The sequence below is a fragment of the Alligator sinensis genome, unplaced genomic scaffold, assembly GCF_000455745.1.
Source record: "Alligator sinensis unplaced genomic scaffold, ASM45574v1 scaffold919_1, whole genome shotgun sequence".
Taxonomy (NCBI): Eukaryota; Metazoa; Chordata; order Crocodylia; family Alligatoridae; genus Alligator; species Alligator sinensis.
Window position 1 is genome coordinate 318977 of NW_005842191.1, and position 13586 is coordinate 332562.

General features: G+C 53.2%; 1 protein-coding gene across 1 annotated transcript in view; it reads left to right on the top strand.

Moving 5' to 3' along the window:
* The first annotated feature begins 252 nt into the window (after positions 1-252).
* The window catches only part of ADAM11 (ADAM metallopeptidase domain 11), a 48751-nt gene continuing 35417 nt past the window's right edge, over positions 253-13586 (top strand). Inside the window, exons 1-3 of the mRNA XM_006026360.2 lie at positions 253-346; positions 9608-9684; positions 11213-11279. Of these exons, the coding sequence (XP_006026422.1) occupies positions 302-346; positions 9608-9684; positions 11213-11279 (189 nt within the window). The 5' untranslated portion in view covers positions 253-301. The remainder of the gene's footprint in view (positions 347-9607; positions 9685-11212; positions 11280-13586) is intronic.

Sequence of the window (13586 nt, forward strand, 5' to 3'; positions counted from 1 at the left end):
GGCCCCCTCCCCGCCTGACACCCCCCCGCCCTGCTTGCTGCCACTGCGGTCTTTTCTGCTGCATCCGCAGTGCCTCCCTCCCTCCTCCCGCCTGTCCCTCCCCGCCTCTGGGAGATGAGGCAACACTCCCTCCCCTGCCCCCTTCACCCCCAGCTTGGCCTTGCACCCCCATCCCCATCGCCATCCCCGCCTGGCACTTGTAATGCAGCTGTGCCTTGTACTCTCCTTTGGCCCCCCCGGCAGGTCTCGCTCAGGCAGCTGTGCAGCCCGGTGCTTGGCGGCGGAGGTCTCCCAACACCCGATGGGACCCCAGGCCGGTTGCTTCAGAAATCACCCACCCCAGCAGGTTAGTGAGGCAGATCTCAGGAGGAGAAGTCCAGAAGCATCAGCTGGACACCAGGGTCAGGAATGAGCCTCAAGGCGGAGGCCCTGTAAGTGAACCTGTACAACCGTCCCGTTTAACACTCTGTCTTTCAGGGCATCGGCAGGAGGGGGCAGGGTCCCCATGGGGCCGGGGGAGGCAGAGAGGCATGTCCCGCGGGGCTGGGAGGAGAGCCAGAGGGCACCGCGCGCCATCTGGAAGGGCTGGGTGGCAAGGCGCCCTCCTGAGTTGAAGGTGGGGGTCTTCTATTCCTTAGAGAGCAGGTGGGAGCAGTGTGGGGGCTTGCCTGGGGTGCCCCACAGCAGAGCTGAAGTCAGTGTATCTTGGTGTCGCCACACTGGGTATCGTATGGAGCGCCCTGCTCAGTCTGGTGGGGCACTACACCACTCGCGGTTGCATGGGGCCCAGGGTGAGGAGGAGGGTATGGGTGCTGAGCTAGTGCATGCCGGTACGGGCCACATGGTAGTAGCTGAGTGTCTTTCAGACCAGTCCCTGGCAGGATGGGCATTCGCCTGTGCTGTGACTGTCATCGCAGATTGGCCAGGAGTGGAGAGGTGGAGGGCTTAGTTGGGCTTCTCCCCTGACCTCTGCCAGCATCAGTCTGCAGGGCAAGGACAAGCTGCTTGTTCTGCATGTGGCATGTCTTCCCTATGCTGAGAGCAGCCTGGGCTGGGGGGTCCCCTTGGGTGAACTGTCCATGGGAAATGTCCCTTTGCCACACCTGCCATGACTGGGAGGGTGGGAGGATTTTGGGGGAAGGGGGGCTCCTTTCTCTGGTTTGTTTTCCAGTTTGGATTTTGATGAGGGCCTTGGCATGTGGGTGTCGATACCTTCAGCACAGATTTGGCTGCCACGAAACCAAACTCCCCGCTTGCTCTCGTGCCCCCTGTCCAGGCACAGTGCACAGCCTGGGGGTGGTGTTGTCAGGGAGCTGCTTGCACTGGAACCATCCCTGGCCAAACCAGAGGATTTGGCCTCCTGGGGCTGCCTATCCATCACCTCCCACCAGCTGCTGAATCTCTTAATGTATTCCATTAAAATCTTGGTACTGTAGGTATGTGTGCGGGTGTTAAAATAGATTAAACGGGAGTGCATAGGCAGGGCTAATGCATAATGAATGGGATAATCACTCGAGCACAGGAGGAGGAAGGCACAATTGCTGTAACCAGGGGTGAGTTATCATAATGCCCCCCAGTTAACTCCATAGCCTTCCCATGGGGGTGGACACAGTCACAGGCGCTTGCTGAAACCCTGCCTGTTTTTCTTTGGCAGATTCCAGCACAAAGCTGGGTCCTACATCTGCCCCTGCCTGGGAGCGGGAGTATTCATTCCGTTTCTGTGATTATTCAGTCAGCCTTGAACCATTTCATATCTTGTGGCTTGGAAGAGGAAGGTTTGGGTATTGGTATCTCCATGTTACAGGAAGCCCCATTGATTCATGCCCTGTGAGCCTCCTCACCTGGTTATTAATATGGTAGTGACTACAGACTGCACTGTGCTGGGTACTGCACACACAGAGTAAGGAACAGCACTGCTCCCAGAGCCAGTAGTTTAGTGGGTTAATATTTCCTGGCATGAATCACTCAATACAGTAGTGAATCACTCAACAGGTGCCTGTCTCTGCCACAGAAGGCCCAGTGGACAGGGACCAAACCTGAGGGGCAAGGCTGCTGGCCCCCATGCTGCTCTGTGCAAGCCATCTGTCTACTTCTGTGTGCCTCAGTTTCCCCATCCAGCAAGCAGGGATAGTAATGCTTTTCCACCTGTGAAGGAGGGGGACTTTTATCAGAATGGAGCAGTGTGTTTAGTTACAGCATCTGCACTTCTAAGGGTGGGACATCAGATTCCCCTTTAGAGGAACAAAGAAACAGGCGCAGAGCCCTTGTGTTTGGTCACAGGGACTGTTGGCAGCAGAGGTGGGATCTGAACCCATTGTTTTTTGGCCAGAAGGCCTGCCTGTGATATAAGTACACAGCTGCCCTGTTACCCTGCCCCACCTCTTGGCCCCTTCCCAGAACAAGATGGATACCTCCAGTACATTATACATGGGGGGAGTCGTGCTGTTCATTGACCTTCTGGGCAAAGGTCCCATGATGTCCGGTGATGGCCCCTGGGAAACACTTGTGCTTGCTGTTTGGGCCTGCGGTACCACAAGGGATTTGTATCCTGTCAGGGGCCCAGGGTGGGACAGTCTAGCGAACCTTGCTCTGAACATAGGTGTCCAAAAGCCAGAGCCCTGCTGGGTCTTCCCAGCATTCATCCCTTGCACCCTCTCCTTGTCCACATCTGCCTGGTCCACATGCAGACCTTGCCCCAAATCTGACAGCCAGGGGTGGAATCTTACCCTGAATCAGGGGTGTTACTGGGGAGAGGATTTAAAGGGAGCAGGTGCCCAGCACAGCTTCATGCTCCCAGCACTGGTGTTTATGTTGTGTTGCTGTCTAGCAGCTGATTCATTAGATCAATAATAACCTATTTCTGCTTCTTGCTTTGGGAGCAACCTGTGCTGTAGTCTTGAAGGGCCCAGTTTCCATAGATGATGTGTAAGTGTTGACAGTGGAGGGGCACAATTCTGCGCCGCCAGCCCCCCTGCTGCCAGGTGCTAGCTCTGGCTGGGCTGGAGCCCTGCACCCTGCTGTTGGCATAGAAATTTGGGTAGATATGTGCCCCCCTGTACTCCTCCCACATCACCTTTGCCAGGTTCAAATCCTCCTCAGTGCTGCTACATTGGCTCCCTTTCGCTTTTGGGAAGCCAAGTTGGGTCCTTTTGCCTCTAACCTTTTCTCAGGGAGCAGAACTCCTGTGGGAATGGCAGAGTGAACAATTCACTGTAGGAACGCAACGCAAAGCAAAGCACAGGGCTGAAAAAAGCCAAGGCTGTGGCTCTTCCCTGGGGAAGTTGGGACAGAGGTCCCTTCCCCCTCTACCAGGGGCTCTGGGACAATTTTGCTTTGAGGCCTGGGGTGTTTCTGATGCAGGGCATCAGCTGGCGATGACATTTTTGGCCACCTTTGGGAATGGGTCACCTGGCTGCAGGGTCCTTCAGAGGAGCATGGAAAGCCTTGTGTTTGTCAGAGCCACTCAGGCCTGAGACCCCATACTGGGGCTTGGACTCTATTGCCTCCCTGTGGGGCTGGTGCAGGAGTCTGTCTGCAGCATACTCTGGATGTGCTAAGGCCTGATCCAGCAGTTACTAGTAGTACTGGAAAGACTCTTATCAACCCCAGTTGGCTTTTGGGCAGGTATCTTGCCATTAGCAAGCTCTGGGTCCCAGCCAGCCTTTGGAGCTTGTGGTGGGCATTTGGGAAGAACCCTGTCTTTTGGCAGAGTGTGAGGTCTTTAGAGGCTCGGTGAGGGATACTGCAAAGGTGGGGAGGCTTCTTTGCAGTTGTTCAGATGGGGGTGTCCGGGGGATCTTGCACTGCACAGGGGTCAATGACGGACCAATGCTATCAAACACAGCTAGTTCTTTGGACCACTGCCAGCCCCTGTCCCACCCTGGAATGTCACTATTCTTCATGACTGAACTCAGTCACAGGAGCCTTTTATGCTAGGTTTATTTATGGTGTTCACACTTTTCCCCCCTCTGCCTTCTTTTCTCCTTTTTCCCCCTTTCCTTTTAGTGCCAAGCTCTTGCCTTCTGGGCTGCAATGCAGTCCAAGGATGTAGTTGCTCTGAGCGTGAGCCTGACCTCTACCTGTTTTATTCTCATTTAGCAAATTTGTGGACGACACCAAGTTGGGTGGAGTTACAGATGCTCTGGAGGGCAGAGCTAGCTAGGATCCAGAATGACTTGGATGGACTGGAGAAGTGGTCTAACATCAATTAGACCAACTTCAACCAGGACAAGTGCAAAGTCCTTCACTTGGGATGGAATCATGGTATGCACAAATACAGACTAGGGAATAACTGGCTGGGCTGTGGGACTGCAGAGGAGGACCTGTGGGTTACAGTGAACCATAAGCTAAATATGAGCCATCAGTGTGTTCTTGTTGCAAGAAAAGCCAACAGCATCCTGGGTTGTATTAACAAGGGTGTCCCTTGCAAATCAAGGGAACTGATTCTCCTGCTCTGTTCAGCACTGGTGAGGCTTCACCTGGAGTATGGACTCCACTTTTGGGCCCTGTACTTGAAGAAGGACATGGACAGTTTGGGAACAGTCCAGTGCAGAGCAACAAAAAATGATTAGGGGCCTGAGAGGTGTGACTCATGAGGAAAGGCAGAAAGAACTAGGGTTATTTAGTCTGGAGAAGAGAAGACTGAGGCTGGATCCAGATGTGTAGGCATATGCGGTTTGTGGTTCCACAAACCTCTTTACAATACCACAAATTGCACTCTTGGAATATTAAAATGTGACCCATGTTGCAGAGTTGCAGTGTGGGGGCAAAATTTGCTACTGGGAAATCCTGGTAGCAAAAAAAGTCATGAAAAAAAGCAGTGCAGTGTATGCTACAGGAATATGTGCAGGCAGACATGGCAGCTTGGTCCTCTTGGGAGATACTTTGGCTGCTGGCCAGAGCATCTCCTTTCCTCTAGTTCCACTCTGGCTCCTCCAACATGGCAGGAGCCAGGAGGAGCAGGGAAACAGCAGTTTCCCTGAAGCGGGGCATTTTGCCCCACACCAAAATGCTTGTGCCAGGGGCATGCACAGCAGCAAAAAGTAGCAGCACAAATTTGTGCTGATATTTTTTTTGCCACTGCAAGCACATGCCTCTACATGTGGGGATGTGACCTGAGGGATTTGATAACAGTGTTCAGATACCAGAAGGGCAATTACAGAGATCATGGAGATGGGCTTTTCTCCATGACCATAGTGGACAGGACTCAAGCTCCAGCAGGAGAAATTTAGGTTGGAGATTTAGGAGGAACTTTCTGAGTAGGAGGATGGTCAGTCATGGGAACAGGCTACCTAGAGAAGCTGTGGAATCGCTGTCCTTAAAAGTTTTCAAGAGCAGGTTGGACAGACACTTGTCTGGGATGGTTTAGTCACAGATGTTCCTGTCTTGAGTAGAGGGCTAGCTGAGATGACCTTGTGAGGTCCCTTCCAGCCCTACTTCCCTATGATCCCATGATGTTTATCTTCTTTTTTCCCAAAGATGCACACAACCCACAGTCCAGTGTCTTTGGCAACATCCTGTGCTTTTGTAGCACCCCCTGTCTGAGGTGTTGTTAATGAGTCAAGCCTCATACAACTTCTGGGAAATATGAAGTGGCATTAAGTCCATTTGGCATGTGAATATTGCAGTGCAGATCACCAGCAGGGCCAGACCTGCAGCCCACATCCCCTGACATCCAGCCTGCTGCCAGTGCTACCTGACTGGTCTGTTCTCACAGAGGAAGTGAGAACCTCCAAGGAACGGGCAGGGAATAATACCCATGTTCTTTTTCTGTTATCCATGTGCATTGGTTTGTTAGTTCAGGGCTGCTGAGAAGTGTGGGGCTGTCCAGATCAGAGCGGGCCAAGTGATGGGTTTTCTGGTTCTGTGGCCAAGTTGACAAAACTGGAAAACACCTTGGTTTGGGCTGAGCCAGGACAGAATTTTTTTGGGTTTAAACAAATAAAAAACCCTCTACACTGATAATGTTTGGACTGGGTCAGTATCTAGCATTGGGGGCCCTTGGCATGTCCTGTCTCTGCTTGGTGTCTTGGTTTCCCCTTCTGTAATGCACTGAGATCACTGACCCGCTCAGGAGCTGGGGTTACTTTTGCAATGCCACTCTCTCACTGCCCTCAAGCCTGAGCATCATGGATGAAGACCCCAGAAATATGGCACTGGTAGTTTAGGACTCCAAGAAGCTGTGACTAGAGCCTCTGGTTTCTGCAGCAGAACCAGGCAAAGGCTGCAGGATTGTTGGTTTGTAGGCTGGAGACGGAAGCAGCTTGCTGTTTTACCTGTGTCTCATATGTGGAGTGTTGTCTGGTTGGTGTCCTTTGGAAGCAAGTGCCATGTGGCTGTGGAGGGTGACACTGAAGATGTGATGGCAGCTGGTTTGTGTTCCAGATTCCAGACAGCTGGGGACTAGCTGCTATATCAGTTCACACAGTGCTCTTCACTTAGGGGAATGGCATGCCTGGGGGTCCCAGCCAGCCTCCAGGGAGAGGGAAGTTTCCATTTCATGCCCTTCCCAACAAACTCTGTAAAGAATTAGGTTGTGAGCTCTGGAAGCTGTGAGGTGGCTGAGGAGTGAGTGCTGCAGCCCTCTGCAAGGGCTTTTCTAACTGGGGGATCTGGGGAAGGAGTGCAGGAGCCAGGAGAAACTCTGACAGGGATCTACCAGCTTAGGATCTTGGGGAAAAGCACCAGAGAAATGGAGCACGGACTCATTCATTCATGCAGCTGGGCAGTGAGCCAGTCATTCATCTACGGTTCAGGCATCCCTGTGCAGGCATCCTGCTGCCCGTTTATCCCCAGTCACCTGCCTGTCCCAGCTGCTGCTCCTCCCAGCTAGCAAAGCATATGCCGGGCTCTGCTCCTCTGGAGACAGCCCCATCATTGACACTCCTTGCACAGGGGGTTTTTTGTTGCAGAATCATCCTGGGATGGACTCCGACTCCGGTCCCTCTTGTTAAGCGTCTGTTCTGTAAGACTGCTGACCTGGAATCTCTGCCTCTGAGACCAAAACACCCAATGCCCAGGAGAGCTGCTGATTTCACTGCACAGACCTGCCCTGTTCACTTCTGCTTGATATGTGCTGTTCACCCAGCTCTTCACCACTCTCGAGGGGGAGCTGGTCCCTGCAGAGGGGGCTGTGTAGAAAGTGCAAACCCAATCACAGCAGTGGCCTGTTTCTAGCTATGGCCAGCATTCAATGCTGCTACAGGAGGTGTGAGACCACCCACTGGATTGCATTCCCAGGGGCAGGCTTCCCAGTGCCCCCCTGCCTGCTCAGTTGAGCTCTGCAAAAGTCTGGCCTTGAGGGCCTGATTCAAAGGTGTGGGCCGCCGGTTGGAGCCTTTCCTTTGTCTTCAGTAGGTGTTGGGTTAGATTCAAAGATACCTCAGAAGGAAATAACCCAAGGCTCCCACAGCTGCTTTGTGTTGCTAACAAGAGAGGTAACTCTGTGTGCAAAGAGGCAGGGTATCTGCGGGCAGTATTCTCAGCACTCATGTCAATGTCTCATCTCAGTGATTCCCAACCAGGGTGCTAAGCAATGCTGCACTGTTACTTATGCAAACATGATTCAAAAGAGAAACCCAGAGAACCTGTTGTGGTTTTCCTGAGCTCTTTGCAATAGAAAAATTGCTGTATTATTTTTCTGCAGTCAACAAACAGATGAAAACTAAGAGCTGGCATTTTCCGAGGGATGCCTTGAATCTAATGGCAAGGTGCTTTGAGTCTAAAAAGGTTGAGAACCACTTTCTCATTCTGTCTGGATCCTTCTGACCTGGAGACCTCAGTGGGATCTTGCAGGTAGCACTTCCACAGGCCAGTTATTACCTTCAAGGGAAAAACAATATCTATCTTGATCTCAGTGGCATTGTCCTGTGTCTATCACAGCATCCACCCAGCTAGGAACAAGTCTGTATGGTTGTTGGTCTCTGCTTGCATGTTGCAGGTCAGAACTCAAGTGCATCACTGATTTGTATGTGAGTCAGGATGGAGGGTGTGTATATATGTGTGTGGAGAGCCCAGAACTGGGAGAACAGGGGGCTGTGAATCAGGTCTGAGGGGCATGGGCAGAGCTGTGTGTGTACTGGGGAGGCATAGGGGGCTATGAATTTAGAATGAGGTGCTTCACCAGAGCTGGAGGGGCATGGATTGCACAGAATCTGTCCATGTGGTATCTGCATCAAGAAAGCAGAATGCTGTCTGTTCACCACAGCTGAGGACAGGTGGGTTACAGCCTCTTTCTGGCCATTGCTGTGCTCCACACCCCATATCCATGAAACCAAACCCAAACCACACTGTCCAGAAATGAGTGACCTGGGGAGGTCCCTGCCCCCTACTGTGTCCAAGTTCACGATTGTACTGTGGTCTTTCTGAGTTGTGATCTCTCTACACTGTGAGGATGGTATGTCTCCCTGCATCACCACCTGCATATGTGTGTACACATGTGTACACATGTCCACTGCAGGTGTGGGGAGGCTGTGAATTTTATTCATTAATGTTTGCAAAGTGTTTTGAGGTGAGTGGGGAGTGGAAGTGTCCTAGGTAGGTTCAAGCAGAGGGGAGCAGGAGCTATAGGGGAACTCTGCTTTAGACTTGCTGTAAGACACAGAGGTCATTAACAAAGTCCCATCCAGACTTCTGAGTCTCAGTTTCCACTTCTTTAACATGGGGATAAAGCTGCACAACATTTTTTGTTTCAGTAGTTTATTCCGTGAAAAATGGTACCCTTCTGGAATCCAACCAGCCACTCAGTGAGTCCGGCAAGCCCATCATGTGGTGTTGCTTTTCAGTATTATTAAATGCTTTCCTGTAATTGGATCAGGAGGCCCAGTGAATAGCAGCACCTGATCTCCCTTGTTGTGTGTATTATTTTGAATCTGTCCATCATGTCCCTTCTTTGCCTCCTTTCTCAATCATTCCCTGTCTTTTCAATCTCTCATCTCTCTCCATCTCCCTCTGAACTCCCTCCATTTCTGCTATAACTTTTTTAGCGATGCAGTAACCAGGCCTGGACCCCAGCAGGCAGGTGAGGGTGAACCACTGGTAGTGGCATTCCAGTGTCTCCAGGGTCATTTGTAAAGGAGCATCCAGATGCTGGAGCAATGGGTCCAGGGGATGTGGGGAGGGAGGAAGGGGGCAGAAATGTGGCGTGTATTGTGGAGGTCCTGGCATTTGTTGGGGGTTTGGCATCAGCTTAAACAAAATTGCCAGGTCACCCAAAAAATGCTTGTGGCTTTGCTGAAGCCCTCAGAACAGAGATTTTTTGGGGTTGCTCAGGGTTGGCAAATAGCTTCTGGTTCCCATGGACAAGGCCCTGTGCTGAACTGATCTGCCATTTTGTTAGGACCCACATAGACTTGCAGACCGTTTTGTCCTCTCTCTCCAGTTACAGTGCTGCTCACACAGTGAGAGCCCCCCTGCTAGCCTGCAGCATTGGGAGCCATGCTGAGGTGTGGCCGGCGTTGCGAAGAGAGGTCTTTAACTTTCTAGCTCACTGAGTCCACCGGCCCCAGTTGCATTTGGTGTGCCCCTCACTAGCAATGGCCTCTCCAGCCTGCCTGCCTGCGGCAATGAACAGGGGGTGTTCTCACTCCTCTTCCTCTGTTTCTTGCAGTATGTACACCTGGCTCAGGTGAGCTTCCTCATTCATGCCTTTGGCTCAGCCTTCACCCTGGATCTGGAGCTCAACCAGTAAGTGTCCCCCTGGTCATGGGTGTGCTGGCTCTGTCTTCACATGGCTGCCTCTGCAAGGCAGGGCTGAGGCATGTGGCAGGGTGGGGTGAAAGTGGGGGAAGCCTGGCCTGCTCTTGGTCTGGAAGAGGGATGTAACTGGCGCAGGAACCACTCCCCAGTGCTAGAGCCACAGCAGCCATTGGAAGGGGGAGTTTCAACGGCTGGTGGGATATGGGTTTCCTGGGTCTCAGCCCAGCTGCCAATGGTACGTGTCAGTACAACAAAGGTCTCAATAGTCCTCCCCTGAATATTACACATAGGTCTGTGTGAATGCATAGATGTGTGTGTGTGTATGAGCCTGTAGCCACGAGCAACACTGTGAAAGAGACTGCATGCATGCATGCATGCGTGTGTGCGCACACATGCCCAAGCTCATGCCTATGTGTAAGAGTATGTGTGTGTGTATGTATGAGCTTGTACCAGGGTTGGTGTGTGTGAGAGCAAGTGAGCCTGTGTCTGTTAGCTTGTACGCCTGCATCTCTATAGCCTACATCGGTGTTGGATGTGTGCACCTTGGTGGGTGGTTGTGAGACTGTGATCCATTGTACATTCGCAGCCCTGAGGAAGAGTGGGGGTGTGCTGTGTGTGAGCCTTGGCACAATGCTTGGGCCTTGGGCTGACTCAGAGTTCAGGCATCAGGTGTAAGCTGTCCCCTTAATATTTCATGGTGCCCTTTGGATCTGCCACAGTGCTGGTAATGAAGCCTCAGGCCCTGGTCATTGACAGGATGAGGTGAGCTCCAGAGCTTGAGGTGTAACAGGAGCTGGTGTGATTAACGGGAGTGAGGGATGATTGGGTTTCCCTGATGGGGAGCAAGACTCGGACATGTCCGGAAAACGGAGGTCAAGCTCTGTACTTCTCCCACTCTAGCACCGTGCAGCTCCTTCTGAGGGCACTTGTAACTGGCAGCCCATGATGGGATTTCCCAGCAACGAGCAAGTGGAAAGGGTGTGCATGGGCAGGTGTGACTGGAGAGTCCATGCTTTGGGGCAGGCTATGTGTGTATGCGTGAGTGAGCAGGTGTGGCTGAGGAGACCCCCCTCACTGGAGCAGAAGCTTTTTCTGCAGAGCTGTGTACATGGGGTGCATGCAGGTATGGGTGGGTAGAATATGCACACTGGGGCAGGGTGCACAACATGTGTGCACAGGAGTAAGCATTGGTGATGTGTAGAGGATGTGTGCCAGGCAGGGACTCGAGAGTCTGTTTACTAGAGCAGGTGTGCCTGATCCTTCAGGCAGGCATGCAATGTTGGAAGGGAGTGGGGAGATGGATTCGTAGTCCCTGGGTGGGCAGAGTGGAATCGCAGGGGACTTCTGCCCTGGTGCATGCACTGGATTCCAGCTCTGTCCATGCAGAAGGCACAGGACACAGCCCTTTGGGATGAGCCAGTTGTCTGTGTCTGGCATGGGTCCCCTGCAGACTCAGACCTCCCTGCTCCACCAGTACCAGCTCCTCATTGCTCTCATCCTCCCATTTCTCTGACAGTCACCTGCTCTCCTCCCATTATGTGGAACGGCACTTTGAGGAGGACGGAAATACAAGTTGCAGCACGGTAAGCGTGGGACAAACCAAGGCCTTGAGGGGAGGGGCTTGCCAGCTGCTGAATCGCCAGCCCAGGCAGGGTCCTCAGCCAGCTGTGGACTTGGAGGGGCCAGGCAGAGGCATTTCTGAAAGCAGTCATGGGGCTGCAGCAGAGGTCTATGGCGGGCATCAGGGTCAGGCAGGGACGGCTCCCTGGGAACTGGCTCAGATATAGCCTGGCAGTGCTTGTGTCCCTGTAGATGACCTTGTCTGAGTTGCTGTCTCTTGGGGGACTCATCTTACTTTCTCATCTTTGGTCTGTGAAGACCTGGAGCTGTTTGTGGGGCCTGCTCAGAGTTGAAGGAAACATAAATCTAGGGCAGAGCTTTTTCACCAGCATCAGCCAGCTCTGCGCTGATGGCTGGGAGGACAGTGGTGGTGGGGTGAGACATGGAGCTGTCTGGGGTGATGCATGTCGATCAGTGCTCTCCCTCGGAGTGGAGCTCCAAGACAGTTTTCCTGGCTGCTCTGTATGAGCTCAGAGGCAAGCAGCATACAGTGCCCTGGCTGCAGTGTGTGGCCAAGGCAGCACCAAGCTTGGCTTAGGAGGGCAGGCACACACCAGTGCTTCCCTGCACCTGTGTACCAACTGGACTCTCCTGGTGCTGGGGCCAGGGCCAAGGAGCACAGGCTCTCTATAGGGCAAACTTGGGATTTTCTGCACCTCACTGTCACAGCTGGAAAGACTCCAGGCCTTTCCGGAGTCTGGTCTTGGGAGAGAGCCAGCAGCAGAACCAGTGCCAGGGAAAGGAGCCAGCCTGGGTGTCTCCCTATACAAGGGAGAGGACCTGGATTGGGCAGGCTCCAGTGGGCAAGGAAATCCAGGCCAGGCCTTTTCCCTCACCTGCAGCTGCTGCACAGCCAGTCTGCACCTAGTGGCTCAGCAGCTTGCTGCTGGTGGCAGGGAGCTGAAGGTGGGCATGACCCTAGCCATGTAGAGCTCAGGCAGCCTTGAGATTTGTGTGCTGTTAAAAGAGACCCCTCTCCCTTTAGCCATGGGGCCTACTGGTGGGTGGGGTAGGTCCAGCTGCCATAGGACCTACCCTGGTACAGTCTGCTGCAGCCTGACTGGGGACACAGGTCCTTGGTTGTTCCTAGGGGTCAGGGGCTGTGATGTTCCCCCATCCCATGTGCTTGTGCTACCTGGGATTACATCCAGCTGTAACCTCTCTGCAGGCTGCAGAACATAATGGCCAAACACCCCATGCTTCTTTCTTTTTCACCCTGCCCTGCCTGCTCCTGTCACTGGAAGTTGACGGGCTGTGTCCTCATCCCAGGGTCACAGGAGAGGGATAGAGATGGAGGCAGTAGGCAGCTGTGGGGTCTGGGGCCTTTAGGTCTTACCCAGGTTTCTTCTAGCGTTCCTGCAGTATTGGCAGTTCCCAGAGGTGAGATTGCAGCCCACTCCCCTGTTGGTGAGGATGGCTGGGGGGGGAGGAGAGGGGGAGGAACAAGGGCACCAGCCCTTTAGTGCATGTGGGAGGAAATCAGAGCCATTGGGAACATGGCCATATAAGTGGGAGAGGACTGGGGAGGGGCATGAGTGGGGAGGGGGTGCTAATGCTCAGTCAGTAGCAGGCACTGCCACATTAAAAAGATGAATGGGGTTTCCATAAATAGCCTGGCTTGTCTTGCTCCCTGCAGCCCTGCCTGTCATGCAGATTTCCCCGTGCAGCTCCTCACAAAGGCAGCCCTCTAAGTGGAGCAGCAGTAATGCTGAGTGAATACAAAAGTCACACACTGTAGGCAGGGAGAGGCTGGGCTGCCCGTGTCCTCCCCTCCACCAGGCTCTCCCCAGCTCTCCTCGCCTGCTCCCACTCCTGTACTGCCTCCCCCAACCCCAACCCCAACCTCAGCAAACCTGGAGGGGCCTCCTGGTGACCAGGCAACCCTGCCACCCCTCTGCAGGTCAGAGGCTGAGGAGCTGCTAACCTGTGTGGCTGCAGCTCCTATAAATAGGCACAGCAGAGGAAGGGGATTTCAGAGGCTGCTGCTTCCATGTCAGCCTAAGCCCAGCTGCACTTGAGTGTGTGGAGGAGGGCTGCACACACATGCCTGGGCAGATGGGCACATGCAGGGGGTGGGGAAGGCCCAGTGTACACACATATGAGTGCACATTTCTGTTGGGGCACATGCATTTGTGCGCACGTGTATGTGTGCATAGAAAGGCATGGATGCCTGCGCACTGACAGGTAAAAAAACACCTGCTTACATCCATATAGGAGGACACATGTACGCACACACACAAGTTGAGGTACATATATAGGTACAGATGTAG